At 41.0% G+C, this 26,333-nt stretch overlaps 1 protein-coding gene across 4 annotated transcripts in view; it reads left to right on the top strand.

Moving 5' to 3' along the window:
* The window catches only part of NEGR1 (neuronal growth regulator 1), a 605,115-nt gene that overhangs the window by 379,925 nt on the left and 198,857 nt on the right, over positions 1–26,333 (top strand). For all 4 annotated transcript variants that reach the window (XM_073357346.1, XM_073357343.1, XM_073357344.1 and 1 more), the window contains exon 3: positions 3,236–3,361. In XM_073357346.1, coding sequence (XP_073213447.1) covers positions 3,236–3,361 — 126 coding nt within the window. The remainder of the gene's footprint in view (positions 1–3,235; positions 3,362–26,333) is intronic.

Below are 26,333 nucleotides of genomic sequence, written 5' to 3' on the forward strand. Positions count from 1 at the left end.
AGGATTCATTTCTTCCTTCCTTTCTCAGTTGTTTATGGGGTAGTTCAGGCTTTCATGTTCAGTTCATACTATGCCTAGCAACATCTATGAAGAATTATCAGGCTCTGTTTTCCTACGGAGCTGCTGCTAGCAATGTCACATGGCTTCCCCGACCTTTGTTTCTCTCTAGCCTTTGTTTCCTCCTGTCCATCCCAAAACAGGTTCCCCCACGATTGCCTGCCCTAATCAGTTGCTTTTATTGTTTTAGCATAGAACTGCCTTACTCCAAACACTACAGAAAGTGCAGATGCCTGGGGACTTGGACATTACTTTTTTTAGGAATTCTACTTACCTTTCCCATATGGCTTCTTTTAGGATTAAATAGTTAATAATTGTACAGTAATTTGAAATGTAAATCCCTATATCTGCACTAATTTATTTTTTTTATTATTATTTAGTTAGTTAGTTAGCTCTTTCATGGTAAATTATGGTCTTAGACAGCCCGACACACATTCTGTCTGAATTCTCAATATTTATAGTCTCTAGCTGATGCAGAATTCAATGTCTGCGAAGAAAGGTACACAGTATATAGCAGATGCTGAGTCATTCAAGCAACTTTTCAGCGAGTAAATGACTGTGATAAAAGAATGTTTACAAAATCTAATTGTACAACACAGCCCCAGCTGGTGCTATTATGGATCCCACTGTTTACAACATAGAAATGTAAAACTGCTCATTTTATTTTATTTTTTTTGTGGCTCTCTCCTCTCAAGGAAACATAGAGGCTACCCACTCAAATGCAACTTGGTTTCATTGTCTCTGATGTATGCAGTTTGTGGGGTGGCACTGTCCAAGCCATTTTTAAAAAACATTGAGGGGATAATCATAAACTATTCTTGAATCGGCTATTCTTGGTTGAACTGGGTAAATGGCTGAGAAGAATTTGTGGGCCAGATCATGAATTTGTGGTGCATGTAGTCACAAGCAGAAGGGGAACTATGGGGTACTGTGGCATTTCAGTTTGGCTTTCTTGAAACCCACTAGTAGAGAATTTATATGGGTCCTCTGTGTACTGAGCAGCGGAATAAAATTAAAGGCCATGTTTAAGACCAGAGGTGTGGTCCATTGTTTTAGCCTAAATACTCGCTCCCCTAATCTACTTCCATCCTTTATGGAAGGAAGTGTGAAGGGTGACAGCGTTTGACCCCATATGTTTATAGCTATTTTACCACTGTGCACATCAGGTCAGATTTTAGTTTTAACTAAGACCCTTGTGTGTGATTTGGGAAGAGGGATTGGTGAGCTGCATCAGGACCTTTGAGAACCAACAACCCTTACTTGCAAGTGTGCAGGTCAGAGCCATAGGCCCACACTCCCCCTGAAACCTTTTGGGGATGTGGGGGTAACACTGCTGCTTGTTCTAGTGCAGGGAATGCAAGGGACTACAGTTGTGGCTGACACCTACACTGAATTTAGAAGGCTCCTTGCATCCACCTCAAGTATTATGCACCTACAAAGGTCCAGTCACAATCCGTCCCATAATACATATAGAAGAGTGTTAATAATCTGGACTTCACTAGTTGCCAAACCCAATAATCCATATGTAAAAAAATGAGTCTCCCTTCTTAGCAAATATTAAATAATGTTGTGGTGAGGTTCCATACTTAATAACTTATATAGAACACTATAGTATATTTAACAGTACTGTATACAACCATGTGAAATACTTTAAACTGCAGTTATCAGAAAAGGAACTTAAAGCATTTTTGGATAGTGTATTCTTGGTCTTTAACAATTGTTTATTCATGCTCTGTTTCATAAAGGGTGTAATAATTAATGAGATTCTAATGTAATTTAAGGTTTCCTTTGGTCTTCTGCTTCAAAAGTAAGGGTTGAAATATCAGGAATTTTTAACTAATATGATCAAACTATTTTGAATGTTTCTGTACCTTAATAATATTTAGGGAATAAACTAAATACTCAAGATCTTCTGAACATTTTCAGTATTTTTTTGTCATTATGAAGGTTGTTGCTACTACAGTTTTAATAAAGGAGGTGCCCCGTTAAGACAATAGATTTTGTCCGCAAGAGAGAAGAAATATGTTTTTCTTCGTAAATATTTTTGTTCAAAAAACTGAAATATTATAATCATATTTTTCCTGTAATACAAGCATATGTTTGCATTATAGAACAGTTTTGTTTGAAAACTGCATTTTTGGTACAAAAATGTAGCGATTACTAGAGTTTCATCAAGTTTACTAGAAGATTCCATTATACCAAGGTACAGAATATATCGCTTTTTGCATGTTTGACATTGAGAATGTGGCTGTACTCTAAAAAGTGTTTGCAGAAATAGCAATGTGGTGTTCCCTGTTGTTATCTTTCAATGATTTCCATACTAAAAGTGCTTAGTTAATACCTAAAAAGCACTTCACAAGTGAAAGCTCAGCCTGGATTCCAAAAGTCAACTTTGGTTCTTGTCTTACTGTGCATCATTACCAGTAATAAAGATTCTGCAGGCCAAATGTTACCCTCCCATTTATCCTTGTAAACCTCCATTGTCTTGAAGTTATGCTCTCACTGATGCTTTCAGTTACACTGCTGAAGCCTTATTATATTTTAATTAGTCCTATAAATAGAATTTATTGAACAATTCTGCTTAAGATACAGAAAGGAAAACGAAATCCAGCTCACTCTCTCTTGTCTATATTGGCATTGCAGGACCAACAGTCATAAAAAGCAATAAAAACTTACTTTGCTTACTAATGTGAAGAGATATAACTCTAGATACACACAGGCAGCAGATGGAATGAATAGGAAAGTACTATTTTTGCATAATCATTTTTCAGAGAACAATAGCATTTTAATTTAATGTCCATTATGGACTAACATGAGCACGTCCAAATTTTGCCTAAACAAGAGCTACACTGGCAGATTGCTAGGAACCTGAGAGCTATTCCACATTTTCATAATTTGGAGCAGATTGCAGTTGTCCTAGTGTTTAACATGGAGCATCCTGATCCATGGGCGGTACCTTTGTATAAATGGTGGAATAGTTGTGGTTAGAAGTAAGCAATTCTGAACAAGGATTTCTTTGCAAAATACCATGAAAACCAATGTAGATAAAAATTATATAAAAAAAAATCCCAAAAGTTTGGACTTCAAGATATATGTCTGACATTGGAGGAAATGAATCACTCTTTTTCAATCTAATGCAAAATTCTTTTTTTTAAAGTTTCTCATTGTTCCATTTCAGTTTCTCCGAAGATATCTCGTATTTCAACTGACATTGTTGTGAATGAAGGAAGCAATGTTACACTTACTTGCTTGGCCAGTGGGAAACCAGAGCCTTCCATTTCTTGGAGACATATCTCTCCATCAGGTAAGCACAAAACCATTTTTAACCCAGAGTTTCTCTCTTTCAGGAAACCCGTCGCCATTCATGCCTTTATAGATTAGGAATTGACACCACTAGTTTTGTGTGCCCAGTTTAGGACAATTGGACCAGATTTTCAGAGAAGGTGATCACCCAAAAACTCTAGCTGAAGTCAGTGAGGGTTATGGGTGCTCAGCACCTGTTAAACTCAGCCCTTAGACATAGGGTTAAACACACAATTTGAGATACCAAAAATTCAACTTTACTTTTGAAAATCTGGACCTAAGTGACTTGCCTAAGGACACAGGAGAGAGTCAGTGTCAAAGATAAGATGAGAGTTCCCGGCTCGCAGGTTATGCTCATTTCAGCTGACCATAGTAATCTATCAAACATCTCAAAAAACAAAGGAATCTTTCAGACACAGTTCTCTATACCTAAAAAAGAAAGATGAAATTTACATCATGCTGATTTAATATTCTTTAATATTTCACTACCACTGAGCCTTGTGATTATGCTGTTATACAGAATAGTTTATCAAAATAGTTTTAAATTAAAGTATACATGAAAAATTGCAAGCAGACATGATATCTAAAGAAATAATTGTGATTCTGATTCCACACACAGAGTTCTTGTACATTGGCCAAACCGGACAGTCTCTACGTAAAAGAATAAATGGACACAAATCAGACATCAAGAATGATAACATTCAAAAACCGGTTGGAGAACACTTCAATCTCCCTGGTCACTCGATTACAGACCTAAAAGTTGCAATATTACAACAACAAAAAATTCAAAAACAGACTCCAGCGAGAGACTGCTGAATTGGAATTAATTTGCAAACTGGACACCATTAAATTAGGCTTGAACTGGGAGTGGATGGGTCATTACACAAAGTAAAACTATTTCCCCATGCTTATTCTCCCCCGCCCCACACTGTTATTCTCACCTTCTTGTCAACTGTTGGAAATGGGCCATCCTGATTATCACTACAAAAGTTTTTTTTCCCCTGCTGATAATAGCTCACATAATTAACCACTCTCATTATAGTGTGTATGGCAACACCCATTTTTTCATGTTCTCTGTGTGTATATATATGTATCTTCCTACTGTATTTTCCACTACATGCATCCGATGAAGTGGGTTTTAGCCCACGAAAGCTTATGCTCACATAAATTTGTTAGTCTCTAAGGTGCCACAAGGACTCCTCGTTCTTTTTGCTGATACAGACTAACACAGCTACCACTCTGAAAAGAGTTCTTTTTATATTTTTAAGTAATTTTTGTATGTGACTAACAGAGTTAAACTGTTCTAAGTATGATAGAAAAAATATTCTTTGGGGGCCTCTCTATATTCCCACTGATGGCAAGAGCACCTTATTGCAAGTTGTGTTCATTGAGGAGTGCTGAAGTACACTAACTCCTTCAAGCTTTCAGTGCCTGAGGCTGTATAAGGGAGTTCCACTCCTCAGCTGTTTCAGTTCCTGTCTCTCTCTGCTGCTGACTGCTGAAGGAACTTCACTTCCGTGTTGCAGAGCTTTGGCTCTGACAATCCTCTGTGTTTTATGTCTAGCAGGATTGCCCTCCACTGCCAGATGAAAGTGGTACACAGCATTGGTGCTGGATCTGGAATGTTTTTATGTGGATATTTTTATTTATTTTAAACATAAAGGGTCTGTTCTACTCTCTCACTCATTTCAAAGAACTTTTCTGAAAACCATTGAGTTGTTTGGGAGTATGCTGTCACTGAATGTCACATTACTGGAGTATAAAGAGAAAAGGAGTACTTGTGGCACCTTAGAGACTAACAATTTATTTGAGCATAAGCTTTTGTGAGCTACAGCTCACTTCATCGGATGCCTGATGTTTATGCTCAAATAAATTGGTTAGTCTCTAAGGTGTCACAAGTACTCCTTTTCTTTTTGCAGATACAGACTAACACGGCTGCTACTCTGAAACCTGTCATTACTGGAGTATAAGACTGATGTAATGATTGTTCTGTAACTAAAATATTATGTTTCCTTTATTTACTTCCACATTAATTATTTAGTTTGAAAGGTTGCTGGAGAGATCACATTACTTGGCATTACATCTGATTGCTTAGTCAAATGTTGGGGATACTTTTCATTTAGAATGGATAAATGAATGTGTTCCTACACTGACCAGAGTAATGGCAATTAATTACTGTATGTGGTGGAACATAGCATAGTGTGCCTAAAAGTGAGTCTGAGCAGTAGTTTGCTTTACAAAACAAGATTTGAAAAAGTTACTATTGGCCTTTAAAACAATGACAATGAAAACTATTTCAAGTGACTACTAATAAACTAGAAAATATCAGTTGCATCATAAAGATGTTTTATAACTAAATGTCAATCAAAATAGTATCAGAAACCTTGGGGAGACTTTAGAATGGTAGCTTTATATATGAAGTTGCTTTAAATATGAACTCCCTAGGGTTCCCTGAAAAAATGAATTACATTAGCTGAACCCTACTGCCATCTTGCTAATGTCTTATAAGTGCTTCTAATTGGTATTTTTTATTTTAGATGCAATCCCTTGCAACCCCATTGGCTAAGCTATTTATCTTTTCAAGAGAGGAGCAGTGCTTTGGTTGTGTTTTAATTAAAACTTGTCACATAGATTTTAATTTTACATTCTAGGTCAACTTCTTTATTGCCATTTGAGTTTTGGTTAACCTTGCCTGTTTAAGAGGAATCAGGAGTGAACAATATTCAGAAAAAATAATTCCTCAGAATAGGCAAGGTTAACCAAGCCCCAAATGGCAATAAAGAAGTTGACTAATTACTGCTTACTGCAATGTAACTTGCATGCTCTCTGTAATTCATTTAACTGGATAAAATGTATTTTCTAAACTACCAATAGTCAAATACAGACAACAGCTCTGAAAAAATAATAATAAATATGTAACTATGTAGTCTATACAGTATAATAGTATTAAAATATATATCAGTAAATATTATTGTTAGAGCTACCTCCCGCCAGTTATAGCATATTTGTGTTTGCAATCAAAATTTGGGTCATGAGCTTGTGTGCAGCCAGAGACTTGGAGGGCAGCAGAACCAGTGCACTCAGTCCATGTGGGAGGCAATACACTGGATTGCTTGTGAAAGACTCTTGCTTGTCTTTCTAAAAGATAACTTCTAGATGAGCTAGAACATATGGACTTTATGAAATTTTATGGCTCGTGTGACACAGAAGGTCATCCTAGAGATCATTATAGTCCCTTTTGGCCACACAATCTATAAGTCTTTTAGCCAAGTAGTGTTAATGGTTTCTGGAAGGAGAAGCATCCAGACCCTTCTTGTTCATTGCATATTATCCACAAGGTATTGCTCCCTTGTTAGGCTAGGTTAGTTCTCATGCTGTTGCTTGGACAGCACAGAGGACACCAAATGCATTATGTGCCTCTATGATGTTCTGTCCTGAGCCAAAATTGGTGTGTTATGGGATAGGATACCTGTAAGGCACAGGTGTCTGTTAACACTGTCCAGCCATCATGTTTTAGGTCTTCCAGGGGGTCTTTTCCATTCTGCTTTCATTGGGTCAAAGTCAACGATGATTCTCTCAGGGAAGTTGAAACATGTTTGGAGCAGATGACTTTAGAACCTTAGGGAGCGTAGACTGATCATTTGAGAAAGCAATACCAGTTCAGTTAGGAGGGGTATCTTGTCTTTCAGCTTGAATTTTGTGCCAGTTGATGTTTTCAGTCATTTTGAGATGGTGTCCAACTTCTTTTCAATCTTGACAGTGTGGTGCTTGTCCCATAGGTCAGAATACTTATCACTGAAACATTAAAGCTCTTTAGCACCGAAGCGTCATATTGCTATTTACCAGTGTGTTCAATTTGTGAAAGACATTCCTGATGAGGTACTGATAACATATGCAGTGCAGACTTCAGGTTCTTACTTGCTGCTACTCATGTTATTGACAACAGAGCCGAGGTAGGTGAAATCACCAATAGTCATGACTGGATGATCACCCACAAAGATGCTAGAGTCCTCACTGTGTTTGAAATTGCCACCGGGAATAATTTTGGTTTTACATCAACTAAATTTTGGGCTGACTTTTCCACTGAGCTTTCCTGGGCTTTAAGTGTCATAACCAGCTCATCCATTGACTCAGCAACCAGCACTACATCATTGGCAAAACTGAAGTTAGTACGGTTCTTAACATCAAGGTATATACCTAAAATGCATTTACTTGGTGTCATAAATATAAAGGGAAGGGTAACCACCTTTCTGTATACAGAACTATAAAATCTGTATACAGAACTATAAAATCCCTGTAAAGGGTTAAGAAGCTAGGATAACCTCGCTGGCACTTGACCAGAATGACCAATGAGGAGACAAGATACTATCAAAGCTGGAGTGGGGGGGGGCACTTGAATTCTCATACCTTCTTGATAAGCTGGTGCACTGTGAAGATTTGCTTCATCACTGAATGACCAGGAGTGAAGCCAGCTTGAACTGATCTTTTCTTTCTTCTTAAGATATCCGTAGCTCAGGCCAACTAGATGGAAGCAAAAACTTTCCCTAGGATGGATAGAAGAGTAATGCTGTGATAGTAAAATCAGTCTTTGTGCTGCCAGTAATGTCTTTTTGTCATTTGGACAGGTTCTCCAGATTACATTGAATAGTGTCTGCCACAAAAGAATATGTGGTCCAATGTATTTTAACAGTTCTTCCAGAATTCCACATATTCCTGTCACCATATGTCCCTTAAGCTCTCTTGGAGCTAAATGAAGACTAGAATACTTCTTCAAATGATTTTCCAGTGTTGAAGTGCATATGCCCTATGTGTGCAAGACGGGATTTTTTTGAATAATAGTGTCCATTAGGGCAATACCTGTGCCCTTGCCACTTACTCTTCCCGTAGTCAAGAGTATAAGGGGTGGATCAGCTGTAACCTCTATTCAGTTCCATTCAGCGGATGGCTGAGACAGAACCCTGTAGTGTCTGTGTCCCTTGCTCTGCGTAAGATGGCTGATGCTGATCTACAGTTTTCGTTGCCCATTTGCATATATTCAAAACAAAACAAAACCTCTTAGACTTAGATTACTGATAGGTTTTCCTGTATAGGGGTTTAACCCTTCCCCCCCCTCCCCATGCATGGAACACTTTGTAGAAGGATCTGCCCTGTACAGTAATTCAAAATAGCCAGCACCAAATCACTGAGGTTTAAGTTTTCCCCTCTTGTGATGAGGCAATACCTGTGAATGATGGCTATGCTCAATGCCTATTGTGCCTGGGAGAGGGATGTGCTCCAGAGCATGGTTAGATTTGCAAGTCCTTCTCTGAAAGAACCCAGAAAGTAATGGAGGCAAAACTGAAACTTTTTCTCCTTGAAAAGTCCATGCAAGCAATATCAAACCTTGGCAGACCATCCAAGGAGCTCCAGCTACTGGGTCCACCTCAAGCATCAACTGCCCTGGTGACATGACTCTGGGTTCCCAGAAGACCTCTCATGAGCCCCACTCATCAGGCATCTCAGTGATGACTTCAGACCGGGGTCATAAGGAGTCCCGCTCTGATGTGTCTGCACCAAATCCCAAACTGGCACAATGGTCTCTACACACAACAAGCACTGTGCTGCCTCCATTAACGATAATAGGTGCTGACTACTATATCAAAGCCTCAAGCACTGTCTGTGTCTGCACCGAAAAGTCCAGCACAGTTTCCCCATACCAAGAACCACTGCTTCAACTCCCACCACTGCCTTGGTACTGACCAAATTCTTACCCAAGCTAGTTTGAGAGCTCTCTTCAGTGGCACCAATGCACTCCACAGCAAGCTGAGACCTTTCATTCTGACCATTTCTGGACTCATCGCTCACTAAAAGGCTGCAGGAAGTTAACCATTCATGGTACTAAAAGGCTGCAGGAAGAAACCATTCCTGATACCGACACCACACAGAGAACACTGGATAGAACTGCGATTCTGCTAGAAGAGGTGTATTTCTCTGTCTCCCCAGAAGAGGTGAATTTCTCTGTCTCCCCAGAAGAGGAGGAACAAAGCAGACATTCCTCACAAGAACATGCCCTGTCACTGTCTTGGGTAGCTCAGTGTGAGTCTTGCAGAGATTTGAGAGAGGAATCCTTGAAGGATACCATCCAGGAACCACAGGGAACACCCTACCTGCTGCCCATCCATATGTCCCTGTTCTCACTACCCTAATTAACTATGGTCATACTGATTTCCCTGGGTGATCAATCCATGTGGTATGAAACCTGCATTTTCAATTGCATCCAGAGCCAGATTCCCCCCTACACACAATGAATAGGTAGAATGTAAAGAAATAAGAAGCGATGGAATGGATAAGACAGAGTCCGTCTAGGCAAAAATTACATCGGGGAAGAAAACTATTAGAGCCTCTCCTGGGATAGTGCTTGGGGTGTGCTATAGACTGCCAGGATCTAATTTGGATATGGATAGAGCCCTTTTTAATGTTTTTAATAAAGTAAATACTAATGGAAACTGTGTGATCATGGGAGACTTTAACTTCCCAGATATAGACTGGAGGACGAGTGCTAGTAATAATAATAGGGCTCAGATTTTCCTAGATGCAATAGCTAATGGATTCCTTCATCAAGTAGTTGCTGAACTGACTAGAGGGGATACCATTTTAGATTTGGTTTTGGTGAGTAGTGAGGACCTCATAGAAGAAATGGTTGTAGGGGATAATCTTGGCTCAAGCGATCATGAGCTAATTCAATTCAAACTGAACGGAAGGATTAACAAAAATAAATCTGCAACTAGGGTTTTTGATTTCAAAAGGGCTGACTTTCAAAAATTAAGGAAATTAGTTAGGGAAGTGGATTGGACTGAATAATTTATGGATCTAAAAGTAGAGGAGGCCTGGGATTATTTTAAATCAAAGCTGCAGAAGCTATTGGAAGCCTGCATCCCAAGAAAGGGGAAAAAATTCATAGGCAGGAGTTGTAGACCAAGCTGGATGAGCAAGCATCTCAGAGAGGTGATTAAGAAAAAGCAGAAAGCATACAGGGAGTGGAAGAAGGGAGGGATCAGCAAGGAAAGCTACCTTATTGAGGTCAGAACATGTAGAGATAAAGTGAGACAGGCTAAAAGTCAAATAGAGTTGGACCTTGCAAAGGGAATTAAAACCAATAGTAAAAGGTTCTATAGCCATATAAATAAGAAGAAAACAAAGAAAGAAGAAGTGGGACCGCTAAACACTAAGGATGGAGTGGAGGTCAAGGATAATCTAGGCATGGCCCAATATCTAAACAAATACTTTGCCTCAGTCTTTAATAAGACTAAAGAGGATCTTAGGGATAATGGTAGCATGACAAATGGGAATGAGGATATGGAAGTAGACATTACCATATCTGAGGTAGAAGCAAAACTCAAACAACTTAATGGGACTAAATCGGGGGGCCCAGATAATCTTCATCCAAAAATATTAAAGGAATTGGCACATGAAATTGCAAGCCCATTAGCAAGAATTTTTAATGAATCTGTAAACTAAGGGGTTGTACTGTATGATTGGAGAATTGCTAACATAGTTCCTATTTTTAAGAAAGGGAAAAAAAGTGATCTGGGTAACTATAGGCCTGTTAGTTTGACATCTGTAGTATGCAAGGTCTTGGAAAAAATTTTGAAGGAGAAGGTAGTTAAGGACATTGAAGTCAGTGGTAAATGGGACAAAATACAACATGGTTTTACAAAAGGTAGATCGTGCCAAACTAACCTGATCTCCTTCTTTGAGAAAGTAACAGATTTTTTAGACAAAGAAAATGCAGTGGATCTAATTTACCTAGATTTCAGTAAGGCGTTTGATACCGTGCCATATGGAGAATTATTAGTTAAATTGGATAAGATGGGGATCAATAGGAAAATTGAAAGGTGGATAAGGAATTGGTTAAAAGGGGAGACTACAACAGGTCCTACTGAAAGGTGAACTGTCAGGCTGGAGGGAGGTTACCAGTGGAGTTCCTCAAGGATCGTTTTGGGACCAATCTTATTTAACCTTTTTATTACTGATCTCAGCACAAAAAGTGGGACTGTGCTAATAAAGTCTGTGGATGATACAAAGCAGGGAGGTATTGCCAATTTAAAGAAGGACAGGGATATCCTACAGGAGGATCTGGATGACCTTGTAAACTGGAGTAATAGTAGTAGGATGAAATTTAATAGTGAGAAGTGTAAGGTCATGCATTTAGGGATTAATAACAAGAATTTTAATTATAAGCTGGGGACACATCAATTAGAAGTAACGGAGGAGGAGAAGAACCTTGGAGTATTGGTTGATCATAGGATGACGATGAGCCGCCAATGTGATATGGCCATGAAAAAAGCTAATGCAGTCTTGGGATGCATCAGGCGAGGTATTTCCAGTAGGGATAAGGAGGTTTTAGTACCATTATACTAGGCACTGGTGAGACCTCACCTGGAATACTGTGTGCAGTTCTGGTCTCCCATGTTTAAGAAGGATGAATTCAAACTGGAACAGGTACAGAGAAGGACTACTAGGATGATACGAGGAATGGAAAACTTGTCTTATGAAAAGAGACTCAAGGAGCTTGGCTTGTTTAGCCTAACTAAAAGAAGGTTGAGGGGAGATATGATTGCTCTCTATAAATATATCAGAGGGATAAATACCGGAGAGGGAGAGGAATTATTTAAGCTCAGTACCAATGTGGACACAAGAACAGATGGATATAAACTGGTCATTGGGAAGTTTAGACTAGAAATTAGATGAAGGTTTCTAACCATCAGAAGAGTGAAGTTTTGCAATAGCCTTCCAAGGGAAGCAGTGTGGGCAAAAGATCTATCTGGCTTTAAGATTAAACTCAATAAGTTTATGGAAGAGATGGTATGATGGGATGACATGGTTTTGGTAATTAAATATCCATGGTAAATAGGCCCAATGGCCTGTGATGGGATATTAGATGGGGTGGGATATGAGTTACCCAGGAAAGAATTTTCTGTAGTATCTGGCTGATGAATCTTGCCCATATTCTCAGGGTTTAGCTGGTCGCCATATTTGGGGTCGGAAAGGAATTTTCCTCCAGGGCAGATTGGAAGAGGCCCTGGAGGTTTTTCGCCTTCCTCTGTAGCATGGGGCATGGGTCACTTGCTGGAGGATTCTCTGCTCCTTGAAGTCTTTAAACCACGATTTGAGGACTTCAATAGCTCAGACATAGGTGAGAGGTTTTTCGCAGGAGTGGTGGGTGAAATTCTGTGGCCTGCGTTGTGCAGGAGGTCAGACTAGATGATCATAATGGTCCCTTCTGACCTAAATATCTATGACTCTATGAATCTATGAATACAGTGGTCCCATTTTCTTAAGCTCCTCTCCTGTCCCATCCTCTACTAATGGAGGGTGAGGAGGACTATAATGGTGATGATTGCTCTTCTGATCCACAGCACCAGCTATCTGCCACCATCTCATCTTCCTTCCCAGTCGTCGTCATTATTCCTCCTCCAGGGCTTATGGATAAAACAAAAGTCTTTCAGGACTTGCTAAAAAGAATGGTGGAGATACTGGATATCCCACTAGAGCCCATACAAGAGAAGCTCAGGATATTCTGCAACATTCTACTTTTAGTGTCAGGCTGTGGCCATCAGTTATGGACTGCTTGAACCTGCCAAAGTGATCTGGCATACGTCTGGCTCAATTCTAGCAATTTCTAAAAGTGCTAACAGAAGATACCAAGTATCCACTAAGGGTTTTGAATATTTTTATCAATACCTGATACCCTGATTATTCAAGCAGCTCAGGAAAAAATCAAGGCAACAAGGTCAGCATAAATCTATCCTTTAGGAGAAAGATCCAAAGAATCTTTGGGAGGAAAATATATTCTTCAGTGAGCCTCCAGATGAGAGTAATGAACTATCAAGTGCTACTTTCAAAATACAACTTCCTTCTTGGGACAGACTTTTTAGTGAGGCTTCTGAAGCAGAAGCATCAGCATAAGAAATAAAGATCTCTCATGGCTGAAGCCAGGCTGACTGCTCAATTGGCATCACGAGCTGCACTAGGTGCCTCTGATATTGTGGGTAGGACAATGGCTATTGCTGTAGCTATGAAGAGATCTTTCTAGCTGCAGGCATTAGGATTCCCTAAAGAGATCCAAGTTCCAGTTGAAGGCAACAAGCTATTTAATACCTCCATATGCTCAAAGACTCTAGGACAACTCTAAGATCCTTGAGCCTGTATGCCTAAGTCCCAAAGAGAAAATGCCAGAGACAAGAGTCTTTCTACAGACAGAGATGACAGCATCCCTATTATCAGCAACAGTGGTCCTCCAAGCCCCCAAGGAGGAGACAGCAATTTCATTGGTGGTAGCCCTTTCTGTTGTCTTCACTGCCCCACATTCTGGGGCTTCTAGAAAGAACCTGTTTTGAGGTGCATGTTTGGAGCCTGCCTGGAGCACCTTTGGATCCTCTTCCATTCAACCCATCCACTGGCAACTGCTTTCCTCCTCCAGCAGACATGGACTGGAATAACCTCGGACTGGTAGGTCCTCAAAATAGTCAGCATAGGGTACCCCACCCCAGTTTCAAGCTGTGGAAGCCCACCTTCTCCATCCCTTTTCAAGGATCCTTGTCATGAGACACTGTTGAAGCATCTGGTGGATTCCCTTATACTGCTGGGAGCAGTGGAATAAATTCACGAGCAAAGGATTTTATTCCCACTATTTCCTAGTCCCAAAGAAGAAAATGGGGCCCATAGATATCTCAAGGCCTTCATCCATTGTTTCAAATTCCAGATAGTTACCCTAGTCTCCATAATCCCTTCCTTGTATCTTGTGATTATTTTGTGGCTCTCAACTTAAAAAACACATACTGCCACCTTTCAGTATACCCAGTTCACAGGAAGTACCTGACATTCTTAGCTCACAAATCTCACTGTCAGTACAGAGTCCTACACTTTAGCTCCATAAGTCTTCACCAAAGTTCTGGCTGTCATTGCTGAGTAACTGAGGATACAAGGAATACAGGTGTACCCCTAACTTGATGATTGGATGATATGGGGAAAATCCTCTCAGCATGTACAACTCCCTTCAAAAAACATTAAACCTCTTTCTATTCTTATTGTAGAAAACATATGTGGCAACAGGTAGTTCCTAATAAGCTGAAACATCCCTCAATGGGCCATTTTTATCAATCATCGAAGACATTTTTAATAACACATATCCCTTATAAATCACAAGTAGTCTTTTTCTGGATATCTGGACAATTCTCCATGGGTCAATAGGGTCAGGGTAAAAATATTATATACATTCCACCACTTAGTCACACACTATATTAACCTAAGTACAAAGTCCCTAGAAGCACAAAAACTAGAATTATAGCTACAACACACTTTGTTCAAAGTATCACGGGGTTTTATATACAAAGAATTATGGGAATACAAAGAATCATAGAGAGTCTGGTTCATTTGCTAACAACAGGAAACCTTTAATCAGACTGATATACAAGGCCAAATGGAAGAGATTTTTCTGTTTGGATAGTTCAGCAAAAATTTTCACCATTGACAACTTCAATTTCTGCAATTCTGGAATAATTACTTTCCCTGAAACAATTGGGATTGTCCCTCAGTTTTATAAGGGTGTACTTGGAAGCAATCTCTGCTAGTCACCCTCCCATCCAAGGCCACATGATCTTCACTTATCCAGCTCTGGTGACATTTCTAAAAGGGCTCATCCATGTTTTCCCACCGGTCAGGGAACTCCTTCCTTCTTGCAATCTTAACCTGGTTTTGACTGGACTGATGGGTTTCCTATTTAAGCTTATGACTACGTGCTCCGCTTATCACCTGTCTATGAAAACTGCCTTCTGGTAGACATCACATCAACTAGGAAAATAGGGGAGATTCAGGCCCCCTGACATGTTCTTTTGTAAGGACAGTCACCCTTAGATGTCATCTGAGGTTTCCGCCTAAAGTAACCATTGACTTTCACATCAATCAGTCTGTTTACTCCTGTTTTTTCTCCCTAAACTGATTCTGCCACAGGTGAAATGAAACTCCCCACACTGAAGTCATGAGAGCCTGGTATTTTTATTTAGAGAGGACCAAGCTGCCCAGGTGTACATCTAAACTTTTTGTGCTTTTGCTGAGCAGGTTAAGGGACAGCCCTTGGAGAGGCAATCATCTCAGAGGCTGTCCAAGTGGGTCTCAGATTGTCGTATTATGATATTGCTAAAGAGACTGTCCCTGGACAAATTAGGGCTCATTATACTAAGACTGCAGCAGCTTCTGCAGCACGTCCGGGTAGCATCCTCACATCAGAAATGTGTAAGGCAGCAACATGGAGTTCTAGACACACATTTACCACTCTCTATTTCCTGGTTCCAGTATCCAGCTCAGATGCTAGTGTCAGTAAGATGGTCCCGGAATCTCTATTCAAATAGGACTCCTCTTGCCCATATCCAGGTGAATTGGCATGTGATTGTTGGACACCAGCAGTGGACTCTATGTGGACAATCACTGAGAGAAAGAAAAGTTACTAACCCTACAATAAGTATGGCTCTTTGAGATGTGCTTTCCAAAGATTCCACAACCCACCCTCCATCCTCGTTAGCTGAGTCCTATTCTTATGGGATTCTAATTAACTAAGGAACTGACTGCAGGTTGCACCCTGTCCTTTATAACTGTGGCCATGGGAAGCGAGAGGATGTCCGGGACACTGCTATTCAAAAGAATCTAATCTCAGGCACTGGGGCATATGTATACCAAGAGTGAAGTCTGTGTGGACAAAGTATCTCAAAAAAACCCACACTTACGGTAGAATAAGTAACTGATCTTAATTAACTTGCGTTTATGTGAATATTGTCTAGGATAATGAAGCTTAATCATAATATGGCTAATTTATTTTGGCTTCCAGCTGCATTTAACCCCACTTCTTACAAGGAGCAAACACTGATAAATCTCTCTTGGCAGAGAACTGAAATAGAGTTTGAATGTATTGTAGCTGATTTACTATTGTTATGGCTCTGTTTTCTCTGGGATAAGGATAGAGGATTTAGGACTGGTCTGTAGGAGAGGAGGAAGGCCCAGAAACTCTGTGAAATAATTCCATGTCAATATAGAAACAAGCAGCCCTGGAAACCCAACAGATTATATTCTGTCTGGTAGTCTGTTGTATAAATTGTTGAAGTAATTTTCTTTTGAGGTAACAATGTAGCTGTACTGTATTGGAGCACATATTTTGAAATATAAACAGTTACAAACAGCACTAAAAATCAATTAAAAAGTGAAAGATATGCCCCGATTTATTAGGAAAAAAAGTACAGGATATTTGCAAACACTAGTTTTCTCTTTTGTGTTTGCATCCTAATTTCTGCAAATTGAGTTTATCTAGAGCTAAGGTTCATTTGCCCTTCATATTTTTCATCAGTTCTCTCCTAGAACTCCCACTGACAATAGTGAGGCTTGCATACATCAGAACAAGAATACAGTGCTAAATAATAAAGAATTATATTTAAAAGATTCTGGAATTGTTTGTCAAAGCTGTTACTAAAAGGTAAGATACTGAAATCTCTGTATACAAATGATTCAATGTAGTCTAATTCAGAAAAGTTATCATGGTTTGCCTCAATGCAGCCTCTACTTAGATGAGGTCTTATACAATTTTTTGAACAAGAGATAAAATAAAATGTTAATGTGAATGAAAATAAAATATATTTAAAGATGTTTTTTAACTTAGTACATAAATTATTGGCCTGTAATCTTTATGGTGAATGTTTAACTTAGTCATTATGTAAATGAATTCATTATATAAATATTCATTATACAAACCCATTATGTAAATCCACAAAATCTACACAAACAGTGAAACGCCAAAAGGAATGTGAAACGGTAGTTTGTAATCTGAAATTCTCGTATTGTTGAAATGTCATTTGATTAAATTGGAGATATTTATTTTGTTCTGACATTTAAGAGCAAAGTTTAACATCCATAGTTTAAGAATGAAACCAAAATCTTAAAGAATTAAGGTCTGTCTGAAACATAATGCTAGTTTTAAACAGTTGTTTTCACACCATACTTGTTATATTACCATCTTTGGAAAGCAAGCACTGCAAATGTTACTAAGAGGAGTTGTACACGGAAAGTGGACCCCTATCTAAATACCATGAGGAAGTAATTTTGAAAGGGCCTGATCCACTCCACTGATTAGGTTCATGCCCCAAGTGAGCAAGGGAAGGAGATGATCTGCAGTTCCTCCTCTTCTTTCAAAAAGTTGCTTTGGCAGCTATTTCTTTTATACATGCACAAGGTTTTCAGATATTCTTCTCTTTTCTCACTCTTTTGGGGTTTGGGGGATGGAGAAGGTAAAACAAGAAGATTGTGACTGGTGGTGAGACAAAAAGGGTTGGATGAAGCTGGCAGTTGCAAATCTGTCTAGATCCCCTGCTGTTACTGAAAAATGCATGGTGCACTGAATGATCGGGGCCCTACGGAATACATAGTTTGTGATCATGTTATAGAAGACTCTATTAAAGTTTATACAAGCACCCTTAATTCTGGCATTTCCTAACTTTTGTGTGCTTGATTTCTCAAATGGAATGTTTTTTAATGTACTTTTTGGATGTATTTCCTAGGTTTTTAAAAAGCAAATTGAAAAAACAGAGTAGACCATGTTGGAAACATATTCACACCCTCATAGTTCATCAGCAGAATTAAAATGTTTAGATGCATAGCACAGTCATCTGCCACTTGAGCTGACTAGTAGTAGTAGGTTGTCATCCTCTATGTGATCCATCCACTAGAAGGAGATGAGGCACAGCTATTTGAGTTTTCTGTAGTGGTTACCCACCCTTTGGCCCCTCCAACTTGTGTTTGTCTCAGTCTCAGTCTCCCTTCTGCTCCTTCTCATCTCAGGTTCCTCATCTCAGTCACCCCACCTCCCTCTGACTCTTTGTTCCCCAGCTCTTTCTCACAGTTTCAACAGAACCTTGTCACAGTCTCTCTTCTCCCCATCCCCTTCAGCCCTGCTCCTCAGCCTTCTGCACTCAGGTCAGGCTACTTCCTCTTTCTCCTCACTGCCTGCAGGAGTGAGCATTGAGAGAACAGGGAAAACAGCATCCCTCCTCCCAGTCCTAAAGCCTGGCAACACAGCAGTTCCTGTCTAACAGGAAAGAAATTGTTGGAGAAATCCTCACAGACTGATAGATATTAAGGTCAGAAGGGACCATCATGATCATCTAGTCCAGTGGTTCTCAACAAGGGGTATGTGTACCCCTGAAGATACACAGAGGTCTTCCAGGGGGTACATCTAGATATTTGCCTAGTTTTACAACAAGCTACATAAAAAGCACAAGTGAAGTCAGTACAATGTCTTGTTTATAGTGCTTTATATACTATACACTGACATGTAAGTACACTATTTTAGTTCAATTGATTTATGAGCAAGTAGTTTTTAAGTTAGGTGAAACTTGGGGGTATGCAAGATAAATGAGACTCCTGAAAGGAGTACAGTAGTCTGGAAAGCCACTGATCTAGTCGGACGTCCTGCACTTTGCAAGCCACACAACCTCACCCGCTCCTGAAATAGACCCCTAACCTCTGGCTGAGTTACTGAAGTCCTCAAATCATGATTTAAAGATTTCAAGTTACAGAGAATTCACCATTTACATTAGTTTAAACCTGCAAGTGACCTGTGCCCTATGCTTTAGAGGAAGGTGAAAACCTCCAGGGTCTCAGCCAATCTTACCCAGGGGAAAATTACTTCCTGACCCCAAATATGGTGATCATTTAGACCTTGATCATGTGGGTAAGACCCATTAGGCAGACACCTCAGAAAGAATTCTCTGTAGTAATTCAGAGCCCTCCCCATCCCGTGTCCTGTCTCCAGCAGTTAGGGATGTTTGCTACTGGCATTCGCCGATGGGCCACATACCATCATAGGCAGTCCCATCACACCATCCCCTCCATAAACTTATCAAGCTCAGTTTTGAAGCCACTTAGGTTTTTTGCCCCCATTGTTCCCTTTGGAAGGCTGTTCCAGAACATCACTGCTCTGATAGTTAGAAACCTTCATCTAATTTCAGACCTAAACTTGTTGATGGCCAGTTTACAAGCCATCTGTTCTTGTGTCCACATTGGCGTTTAACTTAAATAACTCCTCTCTCCCCCTGGTATTTATCCCTCTGATGTATTTATAGAGAGAAATCATATGTTCCCCAGCCTTCTTTTGGTTAGGCTAAACAAGGCAATCTCTTTGAGTCTCCTCTCACAAGGTGGTCTCACTCAGTTGCTGTGTGGGGATGACTCATGAACAATACATTGAGACACAGGAGCTGAGAGTTAATGGCACATTCTCTGTGTAGATGAAATCTTCAGAGAATTTAGCTGCCAAATCTTAACAAGTCTCTGCTGAGTGGGCACAAACTGAGATTTTTCAGATGCTCATAACTTGCCCAAATTTTGACAGATTTTCATGGAAAGAACAAAGGGCACATCCCTGATCACCAAGGATGATCCCCTTGCCAAATTTCAAGTCCCTGTGCCAAAGCAAGGAGGCACTAAAGAGAAAGAAATTATTGTAAAAAATGTTAACGTTGGCAAAATAACTTGTTCTGAGAAACAGATGAACCATTTTTGCTGAAGTTTAAAAAAATAAAATAAAATATAAAAATAAAATAAATCAGCCATTGACAGACAAACAGCATGGGAAATTTAAGCTCAAAGGCTTAAAGTCTGTCAAAGTTATAAGCACCAGAAAACAGGGTCTTACAATGGAAAGTGTTGAGCATCCTTAACAACAGGCACCACTACCTGAGCCATCTAGAGTATAGCTCATGATAACAGCAGAATAATAAACACCTGCAAAGCAGAATATTCACAGCCAGTTCACTCTCCATTGCCTGTAATACACTATTTGCAGTTCAATAATATTGGCAGTCTGATGTTTTGGAGGTAGGTTTTTTTTTCCATTTTCATGCTGTGATTCCCCTCCCCTTATTAGCAAACTCCAGTCTCTCTTCACCCCTCTCCCCCACCCCCGCCTTCTGCTCTTGTGTGTGTGGGTGCGCACACCATGATTGAACTGAATCCAATACTAGCCCTATTGTTTCTGGACAGTGCTAAAGCTCTGAAGATGTATTACACTAATGTATCATCATAACACTGGTCGTTCTGACGATATATTAGTGTAATACATCTTCAGAGCGCTCAAATGATGGAACTGTCTAGGACGAATGAGTCTAGGAGTTGATTCAATTCAATTACAGGACAAAAGTCTTTGCTAGTCACTGAATACAGAAAGAGAGACTGTTTCCTGCAAAAATCTCACTGGTGCAGATTACTACAAAAATCTTGACATTTTATGGAAAAAAAGTCAGCTTGTTTGCTTTTAGTTTCAGCTAAAAATAACTACCTTGAAAAAATAACAAGAAGGCTTAAAATTAGCAGTAACTATGTGAAAATGTTAAAATACCTTGTTCCATATGTATTTAGTTATTAAAGGGTAATATTTTTTTTCAAAACTTTAATGAATATTTCCGCACAATACAGAAACAGTAAAAATCCTGTTTAAAAAGTAAGAACTATGTGTGATGGATTTTTTTAAAATGAAAATGGATTTTTTTTTTACTTTAAGTCAATTAGGGGATCAGATTTCCAAGGACTTGTATAATGTGTGAATTTATATTTTAAGATGCTCAACTCTTTTCCTTTAACTCAAAAGTGGCTTTATTTTTAAACTATACTTTGCAGTTGTAGCACTCATACCTAGTGAATTATATATACCCAAGAGTCGATAGAGCATGTGCATGTACAGACCAATACAATAGGTGTTAGTGTACCTAAACTTCCATTAATATAATCACAATCCCAAACAATATATTCAATACAGCAATTTCTTAGTCTATAACAAGCTGATAACTTCCACATTACTCTACAGCGTCTGTCATTAACACTACAGAGCTAATACTAATACTAGTCTCAACTGTGTAAAATAACTAGACATAGACCGAGCTTCTCCTAGCTTTATAATTCAAAGTCAAGTCAAGGATATTTCAAGTACTTTGGAAATGGTCCCATCTGAAAGGGCTCTCTGTTGGATTGTTGATAAGGTGCCACTTGAATTGCTTTGTCCTAGGTATCTTAAATTTTGGGATTATTTGTTTCCTGGTTCATCAGTCTGAATTCCTGAGGCCAGTGACTACTGCCAGCCTGGAGCTGCCAATCATCTGTCTAGTACTCCAAGTGATCACAAGGCACTTCCTTTGCTTCTTTTTAAAGCCTTACTGCTAGTCAAGAATAACTCTGCCAATAGTAAAACAGTTCAGTGATTTAATTTGATAAGCAGTGGCAATGACATGCCTCCCTTATGCCATCATTTTTCTTCTTGTGGGCAATTGTTTGACTGAGACATTAGCACTGTACTCAACTTTCAGGTGAAACATCTGTTCCTTGCAACTAAATTGGAATGGCTTACCCACAATCCACAAAAGCTTCAGTAGCAAATCATAGCAGGAAGGATCAACAATGAATAGGCCAGTCTGAAGGAAGCACATCATGCTGGCACTCTGAGCATGTAAATGTCTCAATCTTCAGTTTCAAATCTACTGCAAGGTGCTGGACCTCATGGTCAATTGACGGCTTCCTGGAAGACAACCACTTTCGTAACCCCTTTGTGAAAGTCAATGGGGAAGCTGAGAGCTTAGATCGTTTTGCAGACAATTATACTTGACAAATGTATGTACATAAAACCTACATGCTACTGTACTTTACATATTTATGACATTAATATTTTATAGGGACTTTATTCTACTCGATATAGGTTATTACACTATGGTATCTGAATGCCTTCCAGTAGTGCATTAAGTCACATGTCACATCTGTCACATGTTTAGTTCTCTCATCCTGTCCCCAAGGGAGAAGTATGTGCAGTGGAATGTCTTGCTTTGATAAGGTTTTAGTTGTTCATTTTTTTAAATATACATGTCACTATGTATTTCTAAGAGAGACAAGGTAGGTGAAGTAATACAATTTATTAGACCAACTTCTGTTTGTTTATTGGACCAACGCAGCTACAACAACACTGAAAACAACTATCTATTTATGTTAGAGAAGGCAAGGTCAAAGACATGTTCCTGGCACTTGAAGTAGAAGTGGTGAGTGTGACAAATATTGCAACCACATGCAGCATCTTTGAGGATTATATTGTACTTTATATTTAAAGCATGAAAATCTCAAAAAGCCCTTATATTCAGATGGGCCAGACAGCATGAGCTGTAGAATATTTATAGCCCATATTTGCACCCATACAAATGATGATGTGTATTTGTGCGTTCCTGGCTTGCTAAATGGGTTTCCTGGGGAATCCCGGCAGGGGGAGGGTTAATGCAGATCCTCTGTAGATGGGTTAGTGGTTGCCCTTCCCCCCTCTGGCTCAGTGGGAGGCCACTTTGCCTCACTATGTCATTGGGGCACCACCAAGTATTAGGGAATTAGTGAATCAAGTCCCAGGGCCTGAGGCCTCTTTGGCGGGGTAGGCCAGAGCAGCAAAAGAGTCTAGGTAGCTCTGACCCTTAGGCAGGGCAGAGCAGCAAAGCAGCCTAGGTAGCTCGGGTAGCTCTGACCCTCAGGCAGAGCAACAAACAGTCTAGGGAGCCCAGGCCCTCGAACAGGACAGAGCATCAAATGGTCTAGGGAACTTGGGTCCTTAGGCAAGGCAGGGCTATATGCAGTCTTTCACCTGATGTCCTGATTCAGGCAGATGGCCAACAAACGCAGGGCTCTTGGCCTAAGGTGAGTAGGCAACCACCACAAGGGCGGGGCAGCCACAGGGATAGGGGGACCTGGGCCCACCCTACTCCACTGGGTCCTAGCCCAGGGTCCTGACAGCAGTGGAGGACGCTACCACTAGGTCAGCAGGCATCCCACTGCAACATACTAACTTGGGTTCTGACTGCAAAACTGGACCAATGTCTGGTTTCCCTCGGCTACTTCCTACCCTGGGTTGGGCAAGGGGATCCGTATTTCAGGGGTCTCATTGGGGTATTCGGCTGCTGGCAATCCTGGTTGCTCCTCTCCGCTCTCAGTTTCCTCTGGAGTCAAGGTGTTCATTGCTTGGTAGCAGGGCCTGGGGCCTGCAGCAGGCTTGGGACATCCATCTCCTTCCCTGGCTCAGGCTCAACTGAGATAGAGACTCCACCTCTTAAACTTCCTGTCATATCCCTTAGCTTTCGGCAGGAGGGGTGGGCCTGGCCTGGCTCTGCCCACCAGGGATCCGAGAGTAGCCCCCCCCCCCTCTAGCTCAGTGAGAGACCACTCCACCTCACTACATCCTCCAACACTAGTTATGTAAAAGCCCAGCCTTTCAAGCTTGACCTTGCCAGGCAATGGGGAGATGAGTTTTATCTGTTTATCTGTTTTCAAGAGCCTGGGAGACAAAGCAAGATTTCTGGTATAAAAAGCTGAATTTAAACAGACTCTGATTCTTCTGATTCAGCAAACAGACAGGACCTTAGGTCCTAGGGTGGCCCTAACCCCTGCAGAAGGGTTGGAAAGACTTTTGTCCTACCAGACTCCCCATGCAGAAGATGAGAAATTCCTGGTATGTTTAGTGAGGGTTTAATCCTTTTATTGTTTTTACGTTTTTCCTCTGTGATGCTTTTGCTCTCATAATAAATGTACTTTGCTTTGGAAGAGCTATGTGGTCACTGGTAAAAACACTAATTGTCTTTAGAGAGAAAGCCAAAAACATCTGTTGGCTGTTAAGCAGACTGGCTTGCTGGGGATATCGCAGTATATGTATGACACGGGGCTGCATGCAGCCTTAAAACCCGTTGTCAGAAGGCACATGGCCCCCTCCCCAGAGACAGGTGATGATTAGAGGCCTGAGATATGACTGGACACTCCTGCAGTGGAATACAGAGTGGGGATAAAGATTCAGTTACCCTGCAACTGTGACAGTGTGTTTTGTGATTGTCCTTAGTTCCTGGGGGAGTTTATCCCAGAGTCTCAGACTGGCCACTGAGAAAGGTCTGTATCGTGCACAGATATGCTTTACCCTTATTACAGAAAGAAAAGGAGTACTTGTGGCACCTTAGAGACTCACCAATTTATTTGAGCATGAGCTTTCGTGAGCTACAGCTCACTTCATCGGATGCATACTGTGTACATCCGATGAAGTGAGCTGTAGCTCACGAAAGCTCATGTTCAAATAAATTGGTTAGTCTCTAGGTGCCACAAGTACTCCTTTTCTTTTTGCGAATACAGAGTAACACGGCTGTTACTCTGAAACCTTATTACAGAGTGTTCCACTGTGCCAGAGGAGCATATCTGTCAACTACAGTGTTCATCACAGAGCTTTAGACAGACTTTTACCCTGGGTTCAGCCCTGAAGCACCTAAATAAGGACTGGAGTGCTTGTAGCACCTTACAGACTAACAAATTTATTTGAGCATAAGCTTTCATGAGCTACAGCTCACTTCATTGGATGCATGCAGTGGAAAATACAGTGCGGAGATTTTATATACACAGAGAACATGAAACAATGGGTGTTACCATACACACTGTAATAAGAGTGATCAGGTAAGGTGAGCTATTACCAGCAGGAGAGAAAAAAAACCTTTTGTAGTGATAATCAAGGTGGGCCATTTCCAGCAGTTGACAAGAACATGTGAGGAACAGAGAACTTGAACTTGATTTGACAGTCTATAGGAATCCAGTGTAGAGAGCAGAGAACAGGTTAGATATCATCACAATAGCCTGTGTTGTTGAGGAGACACGCTGAGGCATCTTTACTAATTGGAGTTTCCTAAGTGCCAAAGGTTTCATGCTCTAGTCCATCTTATTGTAAAATTACGATTCTGGAGTCAAGTTTGGCAATCTGTCACTAAATCAATGTATTTACTGTATTATTCTATAGCATACACTAGTTTATTTTACTTGCTTAGGAAAAATAATGTAAAACAGTTCAGTGATTTAATTTAATAAGCAGTGGCAATGTTTAATATGAAACACATCTATAGCAGTTTCCCACCAACTCAAGAGGAAAAAGGAGATATGAACCTGGTAAAGGAAATAGACTTCCTCCAACACAATTTTATTTATCGATTTAAAGCAGGGATCTCAAACACACGGCGCGATGCGGCCAGTGGGGTTCTTTTGTGCAGCACGCCAAGCTCCCATGGGCCCCTCTGCCTACCCCATGGTGCCGCGAACCCCATGCCGCTCCCTGAAGTGGCCGGAACCATGCCCCTGCGGCCCAGGGGGCAGGGAGCTCCGGGCTCTACTCTCGCTTCCAGGCTCCGCCCCCCGCAGCTCCCATTGGCCGGGAACGGGGAACTGCGGCCAATGGGAGCTTCAGGGGAGGCACCTGGAGGAGCAGCAAGAGCAGCACACGGAGCCGTGTGTCCCCCCCCGCCCCGGAACATGGTTCCGGCTGCTTCCTGGAGCAGAGCAGAGCGGCGCAGGGCCAGGGCAGGCAGGCAGGCAGCGAGCCTGCTCTGGCCCCGGTGCGCGCTGCTTCCACCCTGGAGCCACTCTAGGTAAGCGGCGCCGGGCCGGAGCCCACACCCCCCCCGCACCCCAACTCCCTGCCCTGAGCCCCCTGCCGTATCCTGCACACCTCCTGCACCTCAACTCCCTGCCCTGAGCCCCGCCACACCCCACACCCCTCCTGCTCCCACTGGGGGCATGGAAGGGGGTGGGGTTGGGGTGGAGACTTCGGGGAAGGGGTTGGAATGGGGGCAGGGAAGGGGTGGGAAGAGGCAGGGTGGGGCAGGGCCTCATGGAAGGGGTGGAGTGGGGGGGCACCGGGGGCAGCAAGGGTGGGATGTCAGTGATGTGGCCCTTGGGCCAATGCACTAGTCCACATGTGGCCCTCGTGGTCATTTGAGCTTGAGACCCCTGATTTAAAGGCAGCAGTGCAATTAATAGCTTCCAGTGGTTACTGTCTTTCAACCTTCCCTTTATTTTTGCATTTAAGGAAAGAAAATGTATAGTACTGAATCCTCAAAAATTCATCTATCCTGCAGACA

Source organism: Lepidochelys kempii, chromosome 8 (genome assembly GCF_965140265.1).
Source record: "Lepidochelys kempii isolate rLepKem1 chromosome 8, rLepKem1.hap2, whole genome shotgun sequence".
In the NCBI taxonomy this organism is placed as follows: Eukaryota; Metazoa; Chordata; order Testudines; family Cheloniidae; genus Lepidochelys; species Lepidochelys kempii.